The sequence below is a fragment of the Lissotriton helveticus genome, chromosome 4_1, assembly GCF_964261635.1.
Source record: "Lissotriton helveticus chromosome 4_1, aLisHel1.1, whole genome shotgun sequence".
Classification (NCBI taxonomy): Eukaryota; Metazoa; Chordata; class Amphibia; order Caudata; family Salamandridae; genus Lissotriton; species Lissotriton helveticus.
In genome coordinates this window covers 939,994,187-940,018,158 of record NC_136063.1, presented here as the reverse complement: position 1 = coordinate 940,018,158, position 23,972 = coordinate 939,994,187, and the positions used below count along the sequence as shown (strand labels likewise).

The 23,972-nt window shown below is 46.1% G+C and overlaps 1 protein-coding gene across 18 annotated transcripts in view; it reads right to left on the bottom strand.

The window, feature by feature from the left end:
• EPB41L3 (erythrocyte membrane protein band 4.1 like 3) overlaps nucleotides 1-23,972 on the bottom strand; it is an 860,969-nt gene that overhangs the window by 52,288 nt on the left and 784,709 nt on the right. For 11 of the 18 annotated variants that reach the window (XM_078687549.1, XM_078687552.1, XM_078687542.1 and 8 more), the window contains one exon: nucleotides 12,952-13,077. In XM_078687549.1, coding sequence (XP_078543675.1) covers nucleotides 12,952-13,077 — 126 coding nt within the window. The remainder of the gene's footprint in view (nucleotides 1-12,951; nucleotides 13,078-23,972) is intronic. The other 7 variants (XM_078687558.1, XM_078687555.1, XM_078687559.1 and 4 more) reach the window with 1 other exon arrangement.

Genomic DNA, 23,972 nt, shown 5'->3' with positions numbered 1-23,972 from the left:
GACCCGTCTGACCTGAACAACTATCGCCCTATCACCAATATCCCCACCCTGGCCAAATTGCTGGAAAAATGTGTCCAACTCCAACTAACAAAACACATTGACCAATTTAACCTCCTCAACCCTCATCAATCAGGCTTCCGAGCGAAACATAGCACGGAAACGGCTATGACGCACATAATTGATGACGCCCTCCAAATTCTAGATCGGAATGAGTCTTGCCTCCTCATCCTTCTTGAGCTCTCTTCAGCATTTGACAGTCAAACACGAGAACTTACTGGAGCTGCTAAGCACTAGAATGGGTCTATCGGGAACTGTTCTCAAATGGTTTACTTCCTTCCTTCATAACCGGTCTCAGAAGTTCAAGATCGACAATGTGCTATCTACACCTGTGCCAGCAGATCTAGGTGTCCCACAAGGATCTTCCCTCTCCCCCACACTGTTCAACCTCGTCATGGAACCGCTCGCCACCTTGCTCCACAACTTTACCTAAAGCTACGATCCCCGGAAGATATCAAAATTCTGAATTCCACACTTAGTAGCACTCAATCTTGGTTGGCCGTTAATCACCTCAAACTAAATGCTCTGAAAACTGAGTTCCTACTCATCTCACCTCCGGCGAAAATTACCACCACCCAAACCTGGCTCAATAACCTAACAGCACTCAATGTCCAACCTACCATCGTGGATTCTGCGAAATCCCTAGGCATCACACTCGACGCCAAGCTCAACATGCAACAGCACGTTAGCAAAGCAACAAAAGGAGCTAATTTCCAAATCAACACACTGAGGAAACTTAAACCCTTCCTCCCAGCCAAGGACTTCCAAACTGCTGTACAAGCGTTAGTCATCCCTCGCATAGACTATGGAATTGTGGCCCTCAGCGGACTCCCGCTATCCACAACAGCACCCCTAAGAGCCTCCCTGAACGCTGCCGCGAGACTCATTACTGGCTCAAGAAAACATTCGCATATATCCCCAGACTTAAAATCTCTAAACTGGTTGCCTTTTGAAGCCAGAATACAGCTAAAAATTGCCGTTATGACTCACTCGGCCGTGCATCACAAGGCACCCAACTACCTCGCTCAAAAGTTGTCTATATCAGGAGGTTCGAGATCCAATAGAAGCACAAAAAATCTACTCCTGAAACCTCGTAGATTCCGGAAGGAAAAAACATACAAACGCTCCTTCTCAGGAATGGCTCCCAGGATCTGGAATGCACTCCCTCCTGAAACCAGGCTTATCTCCTCCACTGCATTCTTCAAGAAAGAGGTGAAAACCATCCTTATGGCCAAGTTCACCTGAACTTTATAGTTGTTGGATAAGAGACTCTGCATCGTTTGGTATTTTGACCTCCTGACAGATTCTTGGCACTATATTTTTATTTGATTGTGACACTATTATGCTACTCTCCTACTACCGACCACTATATAATACACTTTAGTTTGCTGAATCACCCGCCTGATGCCTCCACCCCTTGCTCTCTCTATCCTTAGAATTTGGTATAAGCCATCCCTACATCCAAAGTTTACCTGAACTCTATTGTAACGGGATCAATGACTTTGCGCCGTCTTATATTACTTGTTACCTGATTGTATATTGGCATGTTTTCTGTACACTATTGTTTTACTATTATGTTATTGACTATTATACTGCTCCCATTATTTCTGTTCACTCTTGTTGCCCCTACCCCTGTCTCTGTGAAGCGCTCTGATATCTGTAAAGATCTTGTTCGCGCTATATAAAACTTTGAATAAATAAATAAATAAATAAATAAGTCATTAGTTTCCCCATTGAAAAAGATATGTACTTAGGGCCTAACTTAGATTTCGGTGGATGGGTTACTGTGTCACAACGGTGTTGGATATCCCATGAGACAAAATCTAAATGCCATTATTTTCTATGGGATTTATATTTCGGGGGATGGGATATCCATCACTGTTGTGACTGCTTAACATGTCCGCCGAAATCTAAATTGGGCCTTTAATGTGTAGCCTGAATTCCAGTCCAGGTTTACCCCAGTTAGCACTTGACTATTTTTGCTTAAATCTTGTTTATAGCCAGCCCACCACATAGGCAAAGCTTTGACTTACTGTTTTCACTACCTTTAAAGAGTCAAGTGCCTAATGAGAGTAACTTGGTTATCCAAATGGAGTGAAATAGTGTTGTGGGTCCTGCAAAATCAGTGATAAACGATCATACCGACATAGCATATTGCCCACTAACCTAGGAGTGGCCAATCACCCTTACATTAGAACTCACATCCTGGCCTATAATACTGTTGTCTGGTTTGTAAAATGTTAAGTCACACAAAAGTAGAGGAAACTGATTCTGCACAACCTCTTACTAACCAATTTTGATCCAAATGTAGTTTTGGTTCTAATAAATTGAGTAAAATAAAATAAGTTCCTAGGAACATAGATGGAAAAATATGATTCTATATTTCCTTAAAAAGAGATAATGCTGTTCAAAATTCTCGGTCTATAAAGGATGAGGATTCCTATTTAGGACTGAAGATTACATGAACCATTTTTGCTATTAAGAAAGCAAATTTCCTAGGGCACATCTTAATGGCGGAATGTAGAGGGCTGCACTCCGACGGGAACATTTTTCCATATTCTGTGGGACTGCCTGATCATACAGAATTACTGGAAGAAGGGGGTTCAGATAATGTCGGAAGTGGTAGTACAGGAAGTACCCCAGGATGGTAGGTGGCGTATATTGTGTATCTCTGGGGAACAGAACTGGCCCAAATATCAAAAAGTCTGGTTACAGGTGGCGGCAATGGTCGCCAAGCGAAATGTGGCAGGGTCAAGGGGGGGGGGGGGGTGGCACTCAATCGCCAAAAGAATCCCAATGGAACAATGGGAAAGAGACATGGACTGGTGCTGTGCGGCAGAAAGGACTATTTATGAGAGCAGGGGCTGTCCCAATAAATGGGAGAAAATTTGGCAGCTATGGGTAGACTATAGGGGGTTCGGGTGGCATTGAATAGTTAGGTGGGGAGGGGATGGGATGAGAGCGAATTTTACAGGTAGACACCACTGACACCATGATTACTACAACTTTGTGCATTCCAGAATGTGTAAACCACCGGGGAAACATGTACCTCAATATATGAATGTGTAACAGTTTGGAAATGCTGACACTAGTTTAATAAAAAGACATTTTTTGTTGTTGAAAAAAAGGAAATTTCATGGCAGACTATGGACAGTGCATTTCACCTCTATGCTAAGAATTGTGTCACTGCTTCTCCAAGTTTGCAACCTTGCATTTACATTCAATACTACATTCACTCGACATTTTACTTCAAGACATACACCCATGGATATTTCGGAATAAGTACATTTTATTTAAATAAATAGCGCATTTGAGTTAATTAACGATTGGTTAGAGGAGCAAAGACAAACACATTTAGTCATTATAAATGTAAAAGCTCAGAGCGCTGACGTTTTAAAAGGCAAGGAGGTTTTAGGGAATATGAATATTTTAAGCTTAGGTGACATATTCAGTTTGTGTTATTTTAGAATCGGTGGTTACACAATCATGTTTACTACGACTGTTGGTGGAAACACAAAAAGAAAAATGCTACTTAGCAGTATGCATCTGTTCTTGGCATGTAGAGCTGCAGAGTCTCACACTGAGCATCAGATCGCCAGCTGGGGTTGGGTTCAGATGTTTGCATTTGTTGTCGTCTTGGACGAAGTCTTTGTAGTCACAAGATAGGTGACTCCTCCCTTGGACGATAGTGCGCATGGGCATCGACTCCATCCTTAGATTGTTTTTCGCCATGATGGGAAATGATGGAATTAGTAGAAAGAAAAAAGGATGTCCAAGCGTGTATATCTAAGTAAGATAGAACTGGAACAGATACAGGTCCCAGGGAGGCGCGGGGGCGTGTGAGACTCTGCAGCTCTACATGCCAAGAACAGATGCATACTGGCGAGTAGCATTTTCTGTTCGAGGCATATGAGCTGCGATCTCACACTGAGCATCGATTATACAGCAGTGTCTCCCCTAGTGGTGGTCCCCTGTATCTGTTGCAGTAGTTTGAAAAAGAGTTTTGAGGACAGCTTGGCCTACCTCAGCTTGCTGATTGGCTTGCACATCAACACAATAGTGTTTAGTGAAGGTATGTGTTGTAGACCGTGTTGCTGCCTTGCAGATGTCTTCTAGGGGGACGTTCCCTAAGAAAGCCATAGAGGCTCCTAGTTTGCGTGTGGAGTGCGCTCTAGGAGGAATTGTTAATGTACGTTTTGCTTTTTGATAGCATATTTGTATGCAATTTACAATCCACGTTGCAATCCCAGCTTTAGAGATGGGGTTGCCTTTATGTGGTGGCGAGAAAGCTACAATTGTTTTGTCTTGCGAAAGGATTTGGTCCTGTCAATGTAATAGAGAAGGGCTCTTTTCACGTCTAGGGTGTGTAGAGCTCTTTCTGCTACTGAGTCTGGGTTTTGAAAAAAACACTGGCAACTCTACTGATTGGTTTAGATGAAATGGAGTAATGACTTTAGGAAGGAATTTGGGATTTGTTCTTAAGACCACTTTGTTATGGTGTAATTGTAAAAATGGTTCCTCTTTAGTGAAAGCTTGAATCTCACTCACTCTCCTAAGAGAGGTAATAGCAATAAGGAAAGCTGTTTTCCATGTGAAGAATTGCAGTTCATACTTGTATAAAGGTTCGAAAGGGGGTCCCATGAGCCTTGTAAGAACAATGTTTAGGTTCCACACTGGCGAGGGTGGTAACCTAGGAGGAATGATTCTTTTTAATCCTTCCATAAATGCTTTAATTGCAGGGAATTCTAAATAATGACAGATGTTGTCTATTTTGTAGGTACACAGCAATGGCTGCAAGATGTAGCCTTATAGATGAATATGCTAGATTACATCTTTGTAAGTGTAGAAGGTAGCAGATGATATTCTGGATGGAAGCATCCAGGGGATCAACTTTACTATTGGTGCAGTAAATAGCAAATCTTTTCAATTGTTCCGCATAGTAAACTCTAGTAGTAGATTCTCTGGCTTCTTTAATGATATTCATACAGTCTGGTGGCAGGTTAAGGTAACCAAACTCTAAGACTTCAGGAGCCAGATCACCAGATTCAGTTGACTTGGATCTGGATGTCTGATGTCTCCATGGTTCTGCATTAGCATGGATGGTGTCAGACACAGTCTTTGGTGTGGATCTAGAGAGAGTTCTAGCAGCGTTGTGAACCACAGTTGGCGTGCCCATGTGGGAGCTCCTAAGATCATTTTGAGAGACTGTTGTCTTAGCTTGCGCACTACTAGTGGTATTAGTGGCGGAAAAGCATACGCAAATCTGCCTGACCAGTTCATCCATATCGCATTGCCCTTGGACAGCGGGTGTGGAAACCTGGCGGCGAAGGTTGGGCATTTTGCGTTTTCGTGTGTGGCGAACAGATCTATGTCTGAGTGACCCCACTTGTGAAAGAATGGTAGAAGAACTTGCGGATGTAGTTCCCATTCGTGAATCTGTTGTGTCTGTCGACTTAACAGATCTGCAATCGTATTGTGAACCCCTGGAAGGTGTTCTGCTAGTAGATATATGTTTTGTGGAATGGCTCATCTCCAAATGTTCTGTGCAAGCTGAGACAGTTGCGGAGAATGTGTGCCTCCTTGTTATTGAATGTAGTACAATACATTTGTTCTGTACATGTACTTGAAAGGACTTCAGTGCTAGGAATATTGCTAGCAGCTCCAGGTGATTGATATGGAGCACTTTTTGTTGAGTGGTCCATTTTCCCGGAGTTGTATGGCGTAGGAGATGGGCTCCCCATCCTGTCAGGGATGCGTCTGTTGTAAGTACTATTTGTGGAACAGGGTCGAGGAACTGCCGCCTTCTGGACAAGTTTTGGTGTTCCACCACCGCAGAGAGCAATGTGTGCGGCTGTCTACCAACACCAGGTCTGTAAGTTGTGTTTGAGCCTGGTTCCACTGATGTGCTAGACATTCTTGCAATGGGCGCATTTGCAGTCTTGTATATGGTACAATAAAAATGCAAGATGCCATCATGCCTATTAGTTGCATGAACACTCTGGCTGGGAGAGAGTGTTGGTCTTGAAACCTTGTGACTAAGGCTTGAATGCTCTGTATCCTGGCTGGACTGGGAAAAGCCAGAGCTGTAGACGTGTTTATTGTAGCCCCTAGGTATTGATGTACATGAGAGGGCTGGAGATGCGACTTGGTGTAGTTGATTGTAAACCCCAAGTTGTGAAATGTTTGAATTGTCTGAGATGTGTTTCAGACACACTGGTTGAATGACTTGGCTTTTATGAGCCAATCTTCCAGGTATGGGAAGACATGAATGTGTTGCATTTTGAGATGTGCTGCTACTACTGCTAGGCACTTTGTAAACACTCTTGGTGCAGTTGTGACCCCGAATGGAAGGACTCTGAACTGATAGTGTTGTCCTTCTAGTACAAACCTTAGATACTTCCTGTGAGAAGGATGTATGGGAATGTGGAAGTTGGCGTCCTTGAGATCAAGTGTAGTAAGGAAATCGCCTTGTTGCAACAATGGGAGCACATGTTGTAAAGTGATCATATGGAAATGATCTGCGTGTATATACAGATTGAGGGGCCTGAGGTCGAGAATTGGTCTTAGTGTCCCGTCCTTCTTGGGTATTAGGAAATACAGCGAGTAAAACCCCTGTTCCTTGATGTTGTAATGGAACTATTTCTATTGCGTCCTTTTGAAGCAATGATAGAACCTCGTGTTTGAGCAGCGTAAGATGTTCTGTAGACATTGAACGCTGTCTGGGTGGTATATGTGGAGGGGTAGCTGTAAGTTCTAGGCAGTAGCCATACTGGATAATCTGTCTTACCCACTTGTCTGTGGTGATGGAATTCCAGACAGGTAGGAACTGTGTTAGTCTCCACCCTACAGGAGTGGAATGATGTTGGAGGAGCGTAAGGAAGTCACTGTATTGTGGTGGGAGAGGTTTGATTGTTGTTATTATCTCGACCTATACCCTTGTTTGGTTTTGCCTCTGTAGCCTCCGCTAAAATATGCCCTATTGGAGGATGTTTGCGTATTGCTTTTAAAGGAAGCGGAATTGTCTGCTCCAGCTTGTTTGGAGCCTCCTCTATAGAAGGAGCGACAAAAGGAGCCTCTTGTTTGTGTAGACTGCAAAGCTCCCATAGATTTGGCAGTATCAGTGTCCTTTTTCATTTTTTCAAGTGCTGTCTACAGCTGGGCTAAAAAGCTGTTGTTGGTTAAATGGCTGATTTAATATGGTGGTTTGCACCTCTTGCTTAAAGCCTGAGATGCGTAGCCATGCATGGCATCTAAGGAGGACACTAGTGTTTATTGCTCTAGAAGCAATGTCTGCTGCATCAAGTGCGCACTTGATAGAAGCATTATAAATTAGCTTTCCTTCTTGGATAAGGTCATTAGCTTGTGCTTTATAATGGTCAGGTAGATGCTGTAATAGTGTTTCTAGCTGCTCATAATGAGCCCTGTCGTATCTTGCGAGGAGGGCTTGTGTATTAGCTATGTGCCATGTGTTACTTGCTTGGGCAGCTATTCTCTTGCCTGAAGCATCTATCATCTTTGACTCTTTATCAGGAGGTGGCGCTTCACCTGATGTTTGGGAGTTTGCTCGTTTTCTTGCGTTTGAAACTACTAGGGAATCTAAAGGTAGTTGTCCCTTAATGTAGGCAGGATCCCCAGGAGCAGGCCTATATTTCTTTTCTATTCTGGTGTTTATGATCCTAGCACGTACAGGATCTTTAAACACTTCTGGTGCATGCTTAATAACCCTCAATTTGGTAGGTAGCGTTTTTACTGTTTCCATGGGCGAGAGGCACTACTATACTTAAGGAGAATAATACTATTACGTGTGAACATAATCAGATGAGGAAATTAATAATATGCTTCGTTTTGAGTTACGTTTAAGTTGTGCTTACTCGCCTTAATATTTAAAAGGAAATTATTGAAATACAGATTGTTGCTCTAGCCCTGAGGAAGTCTTTATGGTGGTGATGCGCCAAAGACGAAACATGCATGTTGGCTGTTGTGTGGAGATTTAAAAAACAAGATACATTTGTGTGAAGAACATTGTCTCACGAGTTCATGTGAAGAAAAAGAACTGAAGAAGAATTAAAAAATCACGGATATTCTATTCTGGACATTTATTATAGGCTGAACTGATTAATTTCTGAAGTACTGTGAAACGATACAAGAAGGGTTATATACTTCTTGCTCAGGGGGACCTACCAAATTGAGACTTTATCATTGCAATTTTCATAAATTGCAATTTGGCAGTATAGGGTGGTGACTGTCTGGACTCCCTTAGTAGCAGATTACAAAATAATTCATAGAATAACACCTAAACCATCAGACATTGCGCAGAAATACCTTACTGCCCTTTGGTTGGAAATCATGCTTAATAACCCCTTTGATCATAGGTAACATCTGAACCGACTTTTGGGATTGTTAAAATTGTCAAGTAGAAAATCTTCTTCTGCCTCATCCAAGTGCATTGTGACCCCATGATGGATGGCAGCTCTATTGATTAAGTGTCCAAACCCAATATTATCTTCTGGAGGAGATGGTTTGGATGGGTATGTATATGGGTCAGGGATATCTGGTACATCTGGTGTGACATCTGGTGGGATTGGGTACTCCCAGTCCGGTGGATCTGTTGGGTAGTTAAAAGGGTCATTTGAGTCGTCTCCTCTCCCCATAATATCATCATCATCATTATTATAAGGAGGTGTATGTTGTGGTGAAAAATTTGTAGGAGAATTTTGAGGAGGTAAAGGAAGAGGAGGTGAAATAGAGGGAGGTATAGGAGAAAAAGGGCGCATAGGTGATGTTGCACAGTCCTTCTTCTTTACAGGCACTGGAGGTGGAGGTGCTGCATCTAACTTCTTCTTCCTGTCTGGTACAGTAGAGACATGTCCTATTCTTGGGTCAATACAGATCTTTTTCTTGTAGGATCAGGGTGAAAAAGCTCTTCTTCTTCAGGAACTGCTTTTGGTGCCGATTTTTTGGGTTCCGAGCGTGGTTGTCTTTTTTCTTTGTCCTTAGCCTTAGGAGTTGTGGCAGAAACTTTTGGCGTAGGTCTTGGCTCCGAAGACCTTGGCTTTGGAGCCGAAACTGGTTTCATCGGCTTGGAAGCGTTGAAAGCAGGCTTTATAATGTTCGGAGCCGGTTTGTCTCTCGAAGTCGACGGTTTCAGAATGGTTTTCGGAACCGGGACTTCTTTTGGTTTCGGTGCTGAGGGAGCTGGTGGTATCGGAACATGTGGTTTGCTCGGTTCCGAGCTACTGGAAGGCTTTTGTATTTTCTTCGGAGCCGTGCTCGAAGGCGGGGCTTCTGAAGTAGTTTTTCGGTCTCAACTGGGCCCCGGAGGCGGAGTATTGACCTTTGCCTTCGATTTAGGTGTTGGGGTTGGGGCAGGGGCAGTAGTACTCACGCGTTGACCCGAAGGTATAGAGTCTTCGGAGTCGTCTGCCCCAGATACGATTTGGAGACCTTCGGAATCTTCGTCTGGGATATCTGGACCCTCATCGAAGATGTCCTCCGGTTCCAGAGCTGATCTCTGCATGATGTGTCGACGGGCCCTCCGATCTCGAATGGTCTTCTTGGATCGAAAGGATGCGCAGGCTGGACAGCTGGACTCTTCGTGTTGTGGTGATAAGCACAGGTTACAGACCTTGTGATGATCACTGTGCAGGAATTTTGCTCTACACTGGGGGCATTTCTTGAACGGCATCCATTCCATGAGATGTAGACCTCAGGGCGTGGATAGGCCCAACGGCCCGCGTCGACAACCGGAATCGAGCTGATGGGATCGAGTCGATGGTTCTTGATGTCGAAAGTTGCTTAGAAGAGTTTAAGTAAGTTTTCGACGTGTCAAACTACTTAGAGAGTAGATGTCGAACCGGAGCGGAAGAGTTACATCAGAACCCAGTGGTGGAAAAAACAATCTAAGGATGGAGTCGATGCCCATGCGCACTATCGTCCAAGGGAGGAGTCACCTATCTGGTGACTACAAAGACTTCTTCCAAGATGACAACAACATGCAATCTTTCGAGCCCAACACCAGGTGGTGATCTAATGCTCAGTGTGATATCTCCAGCTCATATGCCTCGAACAAGATGTTATTATTCACGTTTCCAAAGTTCCACATAAACCAGCACATGATTAAGAAAGGAATTGGCAAATCTGCTTTGGACGATCATGTTTACAAAAAAGGGAGACATTAGTGAAAAACATAGCTGGCAAGGTTTCAGATTGCTTACGTGTGACATTTTCATAATTTCAGTGTAATTATGAGTGACATTCAACGACTATGAGTGACACTTTCTCGCAGGTAAAAACATGCAATGAAAACGAGGGAAACATATAAATATCAGAAATAACAACCATTTGAGCGAGGAAAGAGCACCAGAAATGGAAGGGCAATAAGCCCTAAGATTGGGGGGCTGCCTGGAGCCTGTGTGTCACTGTGGCCAGGCCCCAGATTCAGGGTTTGTGAGGGAAGCGGGGGGGGGGTGTGAGAAGGCTACACACATGGGCCTGCTGCCTGGAGTCTGTGTCTCTGAAGCCAGGCCCCAGATTCAGGGTTTTCGAGAGAAGCAGGCGGTGTGAGAAAGCTTAATTGCTGCCACTGATTTTGTGCTACTAAATACACGCCACGTGAGACCCCTGAAAGGTCTGCAGGATCCAATGGAATACGGTTATACTGAGAACAGCTTCCAAAAAGCCTTAACAAATTGGGTAGCTCAAAGTAGCTGGGCATATGCGGCTGTGAAGTGCAGCTTTGTGTATGGGCAATCAAAGCTCTGGCAAATGAAACGTTTACCATGACTAACATTGTAATTACCAGCAATATGGTGTAAATATAGGTGCATGTGTTTTTCAATGAATGCGCAATGGAAGAGATAAACAGTTCACGACACTGCAGAGGAACCAGAACTGTCATTTGGTGGTGCCATGTAAACACCTCCAAATAGTACACCATAGCACTACTTGCTGCCTCGGCAAACAACTGCCATTGCATGAACTTTTCACAAAATCAGCAAAGAAGCCTAAACCAAGCACCGAACAAAGAAAAGACACAGCTCTGCCGACAACAAAACTGCTGCTTCCCGCCCTGCTCTCTTCCGCGAGCAGCACAGAGGAGTCTGAAACCTTCCCCCTCACCTCCCTCCTCATGTCGACCAGTAGTAGTAGTGTTCAACCCTAATAAAAAGGACTACAGAGCATCTGAGCAGTGTCCGCCCTGGTCGGCGCGCCGCTACCTGCCCAGCCCTTCAGGCTGCAACACGGCACCAGATGACACCAGACCACCAGACTGGCTTAACTGACGCCACTGGCCGTGCTGAAAATAATGTATTGGACCAGCACTAGTATGGTCTGCGCGCGCTAGCGCTATTCATTTAATGGAGATTTTTAGCTCCAAAAGAGGAAGAATTGAGGCACTCACTTACTTTGCTTTGAGGTGAGATGAGTGACACAGACAATTCGTATAGGCGGTCTCATGATCGTCTCATCGTGGGCGCAATGACTCTCGCGGCAATCACCGGCCCGCATATGAGCTCAGCTTCTTCATGAAGAGACAAAGATGGGCTCCGAATCAGTCTAGCATCGCGGCCGCTGCAGGTAGTTGACTCATCCGCCGGATCATCATCTTAATGTCAATCATCGCAGCCATGAGATTGCCAAAACTTTATTCAACTGCAGCCGCCGGAAGTCACTTCCTGCAGCGCCTATTAAAGTGTTTTGCAACAAAACTCGTACCGGCCGGCCATTGACTGCTGAGAGGGCGGCCCACCCCCCCCACCCAATCTCTAAATATTGAGTGTGTGTCAAACTAAGCAGCGCGGCGGGTGGCAGGAATAATATAGCAGCCTGGAGCCTGGCACGATTGTTACATTGTAGCCTAGCGCTCTCAGCCACCAGAGCTGGGAGCAGATGGTGATTAATTATTTATGAACTAGAGCCCAACAGCTGCTGGCACTGGGCAGAGCCGTGCACAGGCGCCGCCAGTGGCGCGAGCTGGCAAGTCGGCAAAATGCGTGAAAATGCTTTTCAGTGCGGTGATGTGGAACACCGCACTGAAATGCGTGAGTGTCACACCTGATGCGTGATACTTGGCAGGACTGCAAAATGATTTACGATAGGCCACAATTAAGTCTGAGGATATTAGTTTCAAAGCGTTTATATCAAGAAGTATTCCTATACATCCGGATAATATTATTTTTAACTTATTCCACGAGCATTCCGTAACTATGTCAGCGAAAACAAACCAGGAAGACAAAAGCACATAGGAAAAGTAACTTTAGTGAGTTCTGTACAAAACGCAAGAGAAGCACTACGTTTGGATGCCTGTCCACCCGCCATTCACCTAATTCTGGACCAAAATCATCAGCATAGATAATCAGATGATGTATTTTTTTAATGGTTAATTGATAGCTTATTACTATTGTGCAGGATTTATAGAAAGCAAATTTGCGAGGCAGCCATACCCAAAGCAAAGACAGTACTGCACAAGAAGCACTGCTCTAATAAAAACCCGAAAGCAGCACCCAAAGCCCCAATCCAGCTATAGGCAAAGCACAGCAAAGAAGAAACAACTTGAATAAACCAATTAAACTTTAACTTACTTTCAAGTGTAAATGATGCACTACAGAATGTGCATTCAGTCAAAAATAATGAGCAGCTAGTTACCTCAAAGTGAAGACTCCCATCTACAGGCTCAAAAGCCTGGGGGTGAGAATCCTGCTGCTCCTCTTGTGTGTGAGGAAAAACAGCTGTGGTCTTCTCCAGATTGGTAACAGTTTGAGCAAGAAGTCCCCCTTTGCCTATGGTTTCCTCGCTGAAAGCAGAGCCCTCAATCCCTTTTACACTACAATCAGGTACAGCCTGCAATGAAGTATTCCACTGCCCAGCAGCATAGTCACAAGCATGCACATTCACCACACGGCTCTCCTCCACCAGATCAGTTTCATGAACAACCTGCAAGGCCTTGTCCTGTGTTTCTTGCCAACCCTCCTGCTTCAGTTCGCCGGCACTGGACTCCGTGGCACTCTTTGACTCAATTTTCTGTCCGAGAATGGAAACAAGAAGGTCAAAAATAATTGTGGGTAGATAACAGTGTCAATTGTTTTTTATAAAGAGCTTCAAACCACACTTCTCTAATTTCTAAGAGCTGCAAATAACTACTATTCAAAATTACTGTACAATCGTAATATATGCAAACATTTACAATACAAGATCCTGTGCCTAACTCCAGGCATGCACGTGAGTCTGATGCACAGTTGAACATCTTATGATTAATGTTGGCCAATGTTGTTTATGTATTTCTATATTTAAAAGTGCTCATCTACGTGACATTGAAACCACAGGTGGCCATAGACTCAGAAAGCAAATGGCAATATGGGGCAGGTGCATCTATGATAGACGCCAAACTATGGGTTTGTGGTTTTTCTACATCTACCATCAATTATGATCCCAATTGTGGGAATGCCAAAAGGTCTAGTGTCGGGCTTGTCGGTTGCCAGCTCCTTGGTTTTGTTTCTAAAGTTTTTGTAATGTTTATTATTAAATAGATGTCACTGATGCGCACCCACAGAAGGCAGTGTCTGAATATTTTGGTAATAAGGTTTCTGGAGCAGTGTTTGGAAAGATGGTGGGCCCTAGCAGACTCTATCTATCTATCTATCTATCTATCTATCTATCTATCTATCTATCTATCTATCTATCTATCTATCTATCTATCTATCTATCTATCTATCTATCTATCTATCTATCTATCTATCTATCTATCTATCTATCTATCTATCTATCTATCTATCTATCTATCTATCCATGTATCTATCTACCTATCTATCTATCTAGATATCAATTTAAGCATAAGTATTAGCACTATTGTGAGAAGTTGGCCTGGTAGGGGATGTTTCCAATTCTGGAACCACCTACTACCTGACCAAACAATCCCCTTATGGTGTCTGGTTGTAAGTCAACCTTATTAGACAAGCTATCCTAGGGGTAGCATGGACTAAGCAGCCTAAAGGCTTAACTTAAGAGGTCGTGTTAAGCGAGCTGTTTTACCACATACAATCCTGTAATACCAAATGAAAGGACACCACACAAGTATATATTATAAAAATATATGTGTTTATTACTAAAAACAATCCCCAGTATTCTTTATGAATAAAGGGGCACAAGCGTTAAATCAAAAGCACTGTTTAAACATACAAAGTTGCACAATTATGGATGAGGGCAGGGGGCCACTCAAACCATATACTAAACAAGTGGTATAAGAGAGGCCACTCGAACAGTGGTTAGGCCTAGGGCCTAGGGAATCGCTGGGAGCAGTCAGGACAAGCAATGCTGAAGTCGGGAATGGCCCTCGGGATTCGGGAGATGTGCGGAAAGCGCACGCATGCACCAATGTTAACCAATGGTGCGTAAAAGTCAAATAGTTAAAGTTTAAGGACACTTCCGCTGAACCTAGAGGAACAAAACTTAACACACAGACCCTAGAGGTGTGCACCAGTGTGGGAACACCGGCGGAGCAAAGTTACCTCACCCACAGGAAGTGGGTGCACAGGGTCGAAGTGGCGTCGGGTTTTGACACGCAGGCTCTTGGTGCTTGAAGCTGAAAGGGCTGCAGGCAGGGTGAAGACGAAGTGTCCGGTGGAATCCAAGGGTGGACTCAAGTTGTAGAGTACCTGAAAGCAGAGGGGACAGAGTCTGGGTCACTCAGCAGTGACCAGGGTGGAACCAGGACGGAACCAGGCAATGTCGGGCGCAATCAGGTGGTCGTCGAGGCGCTTCTCTTCGCTGTCACGTGGGCTCTGGGGCATCTGCGACGTCCAGGAGCAGGTCACGATCTGTCCCACGCAGGCTCTCACCGTCGGTGCAGTCGGCTTCCGGTTTGGAGCAAACAAGCCTTGGTAAGAGCAATCCACGCGGGATTGGAAGATGGCGTCTCACTCGGACCAGGAAGGTCAGAGTCGGGGCTCCCTTTCAGGGGAGCTGGTGTGGATCTGGAGCAACCAGAATCACGAGTCTTCTTTTGTAGTTCGTCGGCACAGGGACCACAAGCCAGCTGGCAAGTGACCGGGCCAACGCGTTGAGCCAAATCGTGCCAAAGGGCCCCACGCAGCACTCGTCGAGTGTGGAGGGCTGAACTTCGGCTCAGGAGTAGCTCAGGGTGGGGGCTTCTCAAACCCCGGTGTACAGCTTCGAGGGTCACTCGTGGGCTGCACGGTCAGCGTCTCGTGGTCACTTCAAGATGGCGTGCCCCACGCTTCCGGTCGCCTCCACGGGTCTCAGCTTTGCAGGGACTGTGGATCGGGCTGTTAGAAGCTGGGCAGGCTTGATCTCGTCGATCTCAGTCGCTCGAGTTCCGGCGGGAACTGCAACTAAGTAGACGTCGAGGGCTGGATGGTGCCTGCTGCTGCAGGGTGGTCACTCCTTGACCACAAGGGAGATTCTTCGGGCTTCCACGTTGAGATGGAGGGCGAAGGGTCCAGAATATCGTTTCAAATGTTTCTTCCAGGAAATCTCCTGTGCATTGGCACTGCTCCCACTCTTATTCGAATCTGGTGGGCGTGATTACCTGCTAGGTCCCCTCCTATGGGTGGGACCCAGGAAGTGGGTGGATACACCCCCTTCCTTTGATCCAGGCCGCCCTGGCACGAGGGCTGGAGTGCCCCAGAACCGGTTTGGCCGGATTATGCAAGGGGCAGCCTTGTGCGCCCCAGGCAGTGTCTGGTTTCTTTCAAACCTCCCTGCTACAATACACTATCTCCTGTCTGGAGGGCGGTGACACCCTCCTGTGACAGGAAACCCTTTGTCCAGGACCCCCTTGACTGGGTTTCGGTCAGCTCCAGGGGTCCAGACATTTGTGTGTGGCAGAGGCATCCATTTTGTGGATCTTAAGGCCTTTGGAGAAATCAACCGCATTAAAGTGAAGTAACATGTCTTACCCCTCTAGAGGGGTGGAATGCCATCCCCGTCGCCAGAACTGGCGAGGGGATGGTATTCCAAAGCGTATGACACCTTACACGACATGTTTTGATAAAGCCAAACCAGAGTTGCTAAATAACCGCGAGGATTATAAGGCACTTAATAGTATATGGTATGGCATTATCCTGAAACAGCTTAGGGATTTGTTCCCGACGGCTGCAGACAGGCTCAGCTCATGCTAGAGCTCCATCTCACATAAAAACCATGCACCCAGCCTCCAGGATTGGTGAGGCCTGTCTATAGGAGTGGCTCACAGGTTTACATGTGTCCAGATATAGGTTTAGACATAGGTATACTATATCTAAGCAAGGGGTGTGTACACCACCTTACCCCAGCTGAGTGATCAGCCAGTTGTGTCAATTTAAGAACCAGCCAGGGGTGGCAAAAGATATGCTGCAGCCCCTGGTAGGCCTTAGTGGCTCCTATGCCCTGTGCACCTATAGTGCATTCTACAGGGGCTGACAAGGAGTCCATTTCCAATTGTGGTATGTACCTAGGGTACATGGAATCCATTTTACAGAGAGAGCAGATGGCCTGGGGCCCTGATTAGCAGGGAACCAGGTCAACTAAGTCAAAAAACCAGCTAAACACAGGCAAAAAATCCGGGGTAACCATAGTCAGGTAGCCACCTTCCTACATAACCCCCCCCCAAACGAAAGGAGATAAGGCTATCCTTGGCCAGGTAAGCCTATATTGCCTGAGTGGCCATATAAGGAAGTACCTGCACTAGCATGGGTACCCCCTGTCTCATGGTCCACTAAGCAGTCCCTCACCCTTTGGGTATTAGAGGGTCTCCACCATAGGGAATCACTACCTTGGGTGTGTTTATGCAAAGTTAAAGGCTGGTTTGGATATGGAGTTTTGAAGTGAGGCTCTACTAAGTTAGGGCTTGGCTTCCTCCAATTATCTTCCACCATGTGTGCCTTTCTTTCTTTAACTGAGTTGCACTGTGCTCTCAGGGTCAACCTCTGGCTACCTAAAGCTGGAGGCTGGGTCCCTCTGTTTGGCTTGCTGGAGGGACAGTTCAGGTTTGGGCCCTTTGGGTCCCAGGTTTGGCTGTGCCCAACAGAATCCATCTGTGGGAGGTCCCTAACTGTTTTTAAGGGGGCTCCCTTAGGAGTTTTTAAAGTTTTCACCTTACTAGGGCTACTAGTTTTGGTGCACCTAATCTTTTGATGGGGGTGCTTTATTTGACAGGGGGCCCTCTGGGTCTCACTGTCCTTCTTGTCCTCTGCAGCCCTGGGCTGGCTAAGGCAAGGGAGAGAGGGGCAGGTTACCTGCTCCAGACTGGGTCCCACCTGAGAAGGGTCCACTGACATCAGAGGTTCTGTCAGGCTAGGCCCAACCACCTCTGGGGCAGTTCCTTCATCAGGGGTAAGATCAGTTCCCTGAGGAGGCTGATCCTGTCCTAAAGTCTGGTGAGGGGGAGATTTCTCTTCCTCCTCCATGCTCTCAGTTTGTGTGGAGTTATCCATCATTTCAGGTTTCACAACACACGTGTCAGTTTGAGTTTGGGCTGTGGCCATCACAGCCCCACCAACCTTTTCAGGAGGAGACTCAGTTTGGGTTTCTGCTGTTATCATAACAGCTTTGCTATTCTGTTCAGGAAGAGCTTTTGCTAAAGATGGGGCAGGGAGTATCTCCGCCCTACCAACCTTTTCAGGAAGGACATCTTGAATTGGGGCTGTAGCCATTACAGCCCCACTAACCTTTCCATTGGAATTTACCATTCTAGAATGGATTTCCTGTTCAACCCCAGCCCAGGCTGAGATTTCTAAATCATTACCCAGTAGACAGTCTACAGGCAAGTTTGGGGACACTGCCACTCTCTTTGGGCCAGTGACACCTCCCCAGCTGAGACTTACTACTGCCATGGGATGATTTGTTTGGATGCCATCAATGTTTATTACCTGGTATGTGGCACCAGGTAAAAGTTGCTTAGAGGGGACTATGCCATCAGCCACCATGGTGATGCTAGCCCCTGTGTCTCTAAAAGCTTCAACTCTTAAACCATTGATGATGGGTTCTTGTCTATACTTGCTCAAAGTATTTGGGCAAGCAGAGAAGTTGGCAAACCCCATGCCAGCCTCATAAACAAGATCATTGGGTGATGGGGACCTGGATAGGCCAGGGTCCACCTGATTTCCAAAAGTAAACCCACCCAGATTCCTGGGTGTGCTTCCACTTCCTGGGGGATTACTGCTGACAGTAACAGGAGGTGTTGAAGCTGGCTTTGGAGGTATATTTTCTTTATTGTTATTCTTGGGACAACAGCTGTCTGTTTTGTAATGCCCCACCTGTTTACAGGGATAACAATAGGGTTTTTTCTCAGTTGAAGAAGTGTCTTGGGACCCACCCCCATCCTTGGAGTTTTGGGGCCCTGGGGAAGTCTTTTCTTTACTTTTATCCCCACCCTTATCTTGAGGCTTGGTAGACTCCTTCTTCTGGTTATTGTCCTGATTCTTAGGCCTAATCCTGGTTCTGACCCATTTGTCTGCCTTCTTTCCCAATTCTTGGGGAGAGGTCAGATCAGAGTCTACCAGGTGCTGGTGTAAGAGCTGGTTCTGACAATTACTTAGGATCTGCTCCCTCATAATCAAATTATACAATCCTGTAAAGTCATGTACTTTGCTGCCATGTAGCCAACCCTCCAGAGCCTTAGTTGCACAATCAACAAAATCAGTCCAGTCCTGAGTCTGTGTCTTCTGGGTGTCTCTGAACTTCAACCTGTACTGTTCAGTGGTTAAGCCAAACCCATCTATCAGAACACTCTTCAGGACTTTGTAATTGTTTGCATCCTCATGTCTGACAGTGAGGAGCTTATCTCTCCCTTTCTCTGAAAAGGAGTACCATAAGATTGCTGCCCACTGTTCCTCAGGAACCTGCTGTACCATGCAGGCTCTCTCAAGAGCAGTCATCCACTTGTGGATGTCATCCCCTTCTTTGAAGGGGGGCACAATCTTTGTCAGGTTTCTACTATCATAGGACCTGGGTTTCTCTTTAGGAATATTGCTGCCACCAGTGGCATCTAAGCCACACAATTTTTTCTCTCTTGCCAAGGCAAGTTTAGCTTGAGCTAAGGTAAGCTTAGCTTGACTCAGGGCTACCTCCTCTCTCTCTATCTGGAGTCTGACAGCCCTCATTCTAGCCCTATGCTCAGCTTTCTGAGAAGCACTCATGCCTCTCTCTGATTCTCTGGAGGCACTAGAATGATGAGAGTCCCCTGAGGGAGATCTCACTCTTCTGTTGCCTGGGAGAATCACATGTTGGGTTCTGGGGAGGTGCTGGCCCTCTCCATTCCCCAGTAGGTCCAAGTTGGCCTGGCTAAGCCTACCAACTGGAACCTGGCTACCCTGATCCTGTACTTGTGAGTCCCCACCATCTGAGTCCTCATCCAAGTCATCATCATCCTCCTCTTCAGGGGGATCAACTACAGGGGGGTTCCCTCCAGTTCCTGTATCTAGGGAAGCTGCTTTTGCCTTCTCTAAGTCATCCTGTTCTAGGATTTCTACCAGGATTAGGCAGGTGGGGCTTCTGCCCCTTTTTAACCCTCTTGCTTTGCACAAGGCAATCAAGTCTCTGCGGGTTAGTTTGTCATATCCAAAAGTTGCCTGGGTAGGGTCAACTGTCACAGGACTAGACCCTGAGGCCTTTCCTGTGTCAGACATGGTTACTAGTGAGGTGTAAGTGGTGCACTTACCTACACTAAGTGTTTTCCTACTGGACCTTGCTAGTGAGTTGTAGTCAGGGGTGTGCTACTCCCTTCAACCTACAACTACTAAGTTCAGTAGAACTTAATATGCTAAGCTTTTGATTTTATATGTACCTAGAGGTACTTGATGTGATCTTTCAATTTGATATAAAGATTGCAATGGTAAAACAACAGCAAGCTCAAATCCGCACCGCTGCTCACCAATGTGAGAAGTTGGCCTGGTAGGGGATGTTTCCAATTCTGGAACCACCTACTACCTGACCAAACAATCCCCTTATGGTGTCTGGTTGTAAGTCAACCTTATTAGACAAGCTATCCTAGGGGTAGCATGGACTAAGCAGCCTAAAGGCTTAACTTAAGAGGTCGTGTTAAGCGAGCTGTTTTACCACATACAATCCTGTAATACCAAATGAAAGGACACCACACAAGTATATATTATAAAAATATATGTGTTTATTACTAAAAACAATCCCCAGTATTCTTTATGAATAAAGGGGCACAAGCGTTAAATCAAAAGCACTGTTTAAACATACAAAGTTGCACAATTATGGATGAGGGCAGGGGGCCACTCAAACCATATACTAAACAAGTGGTATAAGAGAGGCCACTCGAACAGTGGTTAGGCCTAGGGCCTAGGGAATCGCTGGGAGCAGTCAGGACAAGCAATGCTGAAGTCGGGAATGGCCCTCGGGATTCGGGAGATGTGCGGAAAGCGCACGCATGCACCAATGTTAACCAATGGTGCGTAAAAGTCAAATAGTTAAAGTTTAAGGACACTTCCGCTGAACCTAGAGGAACAAAACTTAACACACAGACCCTAGAGGTGTGCACCAGTGTGGGAACACCGGCGGAGCAAAGTTACCTCACCCACAGGAAGTGGGTGCACAGGGTCGAAGTGGCGTCGGGTTTTGACACGCAGGCTCTTGGTGCTTGAAGCTGAAAGGGCTGCAGGCAGGGTGAAGACGAAGTGTCCGGTGGAATCCAAGGGTGGACTCAAGTTGTAGAGTACCTGAAAGCAGAGGGGACAGAGTCTGGGTCACTCAGCAGTGACCAGGGTGGAACCAGGACGGAACCAGGCAATGTCGGGCGCAATCAGGTGGTCGTCGAGGCGCTTCTCTTCGCTGTCACGTGGGCTCTGGGGCATCTGCGACGTCCAGGAGCAGGTCACGATCTGTCCCACGCAGGCTCTCACCGTCGGTGCAGTCGGCTTCCGGTTTGGAGCAAACAAGCCTTGGTAAGAGCAATCCACGCGGGATTGGAAGATGGCGTCTCACTCGGACCAGGAAGGTCAGAGTCGGGGCTCCCTTTCAGGGGAGCTGGTGTGGATCTGGAGCAACCAGAATCACGAGTCTTCTTTTGTAGTTCGTCGGCACAGGGACCACAAGCCAGCTGGCAAGTGACCGGGCCAACGCGTTGAGCCAAATCGTGCCAAAGGGCCCCACGCAGCACTCGTCGAGTGTGGAGGGCTGAACTTCGGCTCAGGAGTAGCTCAGGGTGGGGGCTTCTCAAACCCCGGTGTACAGCTTCGAGGGTCACTCGTGGGCTGCACGGTCAGCGTCTCGTGGTCACTTCAAGATGGCGTGCCCCACGCTTCCGGTCGCCTCCACGGGTCTCAGCTTTGCAGGGACTGTGGATCGGGCTGTTAGAAGCTGGGCAGGCTTGATCTCGTCGATCTCAGTCGCTCGAGTTCCGGCGGGAACTGCAACTAAGTAGACGTCGAGGGCTGGATGGTGCCTGCTGCTGCAGGGTGGTCACTCCTTGACCACAAGGGAGATTCTTCGGGCTTCCACGTTGAGATGGAGGGCGAAGGGTCCAGAATATCGTTTCAAATGTTTCTTCCAGGAAATCTCCTGTGCATTGGCACTGCTCCCACTCTTATTCGAATCTGGTGGGCGTGATTACCTGCTAGGTCCCCTCCTATGGGTGGGACCCAGGAAGTGGGTGGATACACCCCCTTCCTTTGATCCAGGCCGCCCTGGCACGAGGGCTGGAGTGCCCCAGAACCGGTTTGGCCGGATTATGCAAGGGGCAGCCTTGTGCGCCCCAGGCAGTGTCTGGTTTCTTTCAAACCTCCCTGCTACAATACACTATCTCCTGTCTGGAGGGCGGTGACACCCTCCTGTGACAGGAAACCCTTTGTCCAGGACCCCCTTGACTGGGTTTCGGTCAGCTCCAGGGGTCCAGACATTTGTCTGTGGCAGAGGCATCCATTTTGTGGATCTTAAGGCCTTTGGAGAAATCAACCGCATTAAAGTGAAGTAACATGTCTTACCCCTCTAGAGGGGTGGAATGCCATCCCCGTCGCCAGAACTGGCGAGGGGATGGTATTCCAAAGCGTATGACACCTTACACGACATGTTTTGATAAAGCCAAACCAGAGTTGCTAAATAACCGCGAGGATTATAAGGCACTTAATAGTATATGGTATGGCATTATCCTGAAACAGCTTAGGGATTTGTTCCCGACGGCTGCAGACAGGCTCAGCTCATGCTAGAGCTCCATCTCACATAAAAACCATGCACCCAGCCTCCAGGATTGGTGAGGCCTGTCTATAGGAGTGGCTCACAGGTTTACATGTGTCCAGATATAGGTTTAGACATAGGTATACTATATCTAAGCAAGGGGTGTGTACACCACCTTACCCCAGCTGAGTGATCAGCCAGTTGTGTCAATTTAAGAACCAGCCAGGGGTGGCAAAAGATATGCTGCAGCCCCTGGTAGGCCTTAGTGGCTCCTATGCCCTGTGCACCTATAGTGCATTCTACAGGGGCTGACAAGGAGTCCATTTCCAATTGTGGTATGTACCTAGGGTACATGGAATCCATTTTACAGAGAGAGCAGATGGCCTGGGGCCCTGATTAGCAGGGAACCAGGTCAACTAAGTCAAAAAACCAGCTAAACACAGGCAAAAAATCCGGGGTAACCATAGTCAGGTAGCCACCTTCCTACAACTATACTCCCAGAACTCAAGGAGACTGCTTTTTTGGTGGAAGTGCACTTTGAGTATAGGCAGACAATGACAGTGAAAAGTGCAATAGCTCAGGTGGGCTGACCCATTATTCCATGCCATATAAAGTGATGGTCGAAAGCAAAATGTGAATGGCACAAGAGACTAATGGATAATGATGGCTAGGTGAAATCTATGCTAGTATTAGTATATTATATGTATAATTTTACTAAAATGAAAAGGTCTAGGCTAACACCAGACCTAACACTTGTAATGCTTTTGTATGCATGTAAGGCCAGGAAGTGAGGACATTGTAAAACATTATCTGTAACAAATCTGAACAGTAGCAACTATAAAATCTGTCCCTTGTCACAAACGTTCACTGAGGACTTCACAGTTATATGATGCTGGCAACTGCATTTCTACAAACAGTAATCATAATTTTAAGGTGAATTAAAAAGAAATGGGCGGAAACAAGCAGTATTTCCACCTGTGTGTCTGCATTCAAAGGTAACACATTAGCACCTTCCTGCTTTGAAAAACATTATTACCTCATTTGTAAGCTGCACTAGGGCTTTTCTTTAAATACAAAAATCATGTTAAATTAAACTAAACCCGCTTTTCACATAGTGTTCCCAATTTCCGACAAGCTCCAAATGAGGGCCACTTCTTATTTTAATATATGATCAAGGGAAATGTATATTGTTATACACATAATTTATGCCATGTATGCAAGATATCTTGTACTGCTGATTAAAACAGAAGGTGTTTTAGCATACAATAGTTTAATGAAAATACATCAGTCTCATCGTACATCCACTCAGTGTGGCAACACCAGGTTACAAATCCTCCAGAAGAGACAGATCGCTTTTACTTCAATGCCTCATTCAAAATGAGAATTGACTGAACTATGCCTGCCTCTCGCCAAAACGTGAGAAGCTTAGGGTGGGCCGAGAGGGGGTGGCTTTACCCTCAATTTAGTAATATCTTGAACACAACATGTTGAAAGTTGTGTGTAAAATCTTACTTTATTGTATATCATTTTAGCAGACCTTCAACATTTCCCAAAGCAACAGCACTAATATTAACAAAATGCCATTAAACAGATGAATTTCTGATGGAGGGCTCTTTCACATTTGTCGTGTGGGCTGAGATCAACTCTCCGCCTATTAGATTTGAATGCATTTCGGCTCCCATGAGCCTTCCTCAGATGCCGCAGCTGAATATATATAGTTCATGAACAGCCTTGCATGCAACAAGTATATCAAATCAAGATTCCTGTTTAGCAAAACACATTCTGTT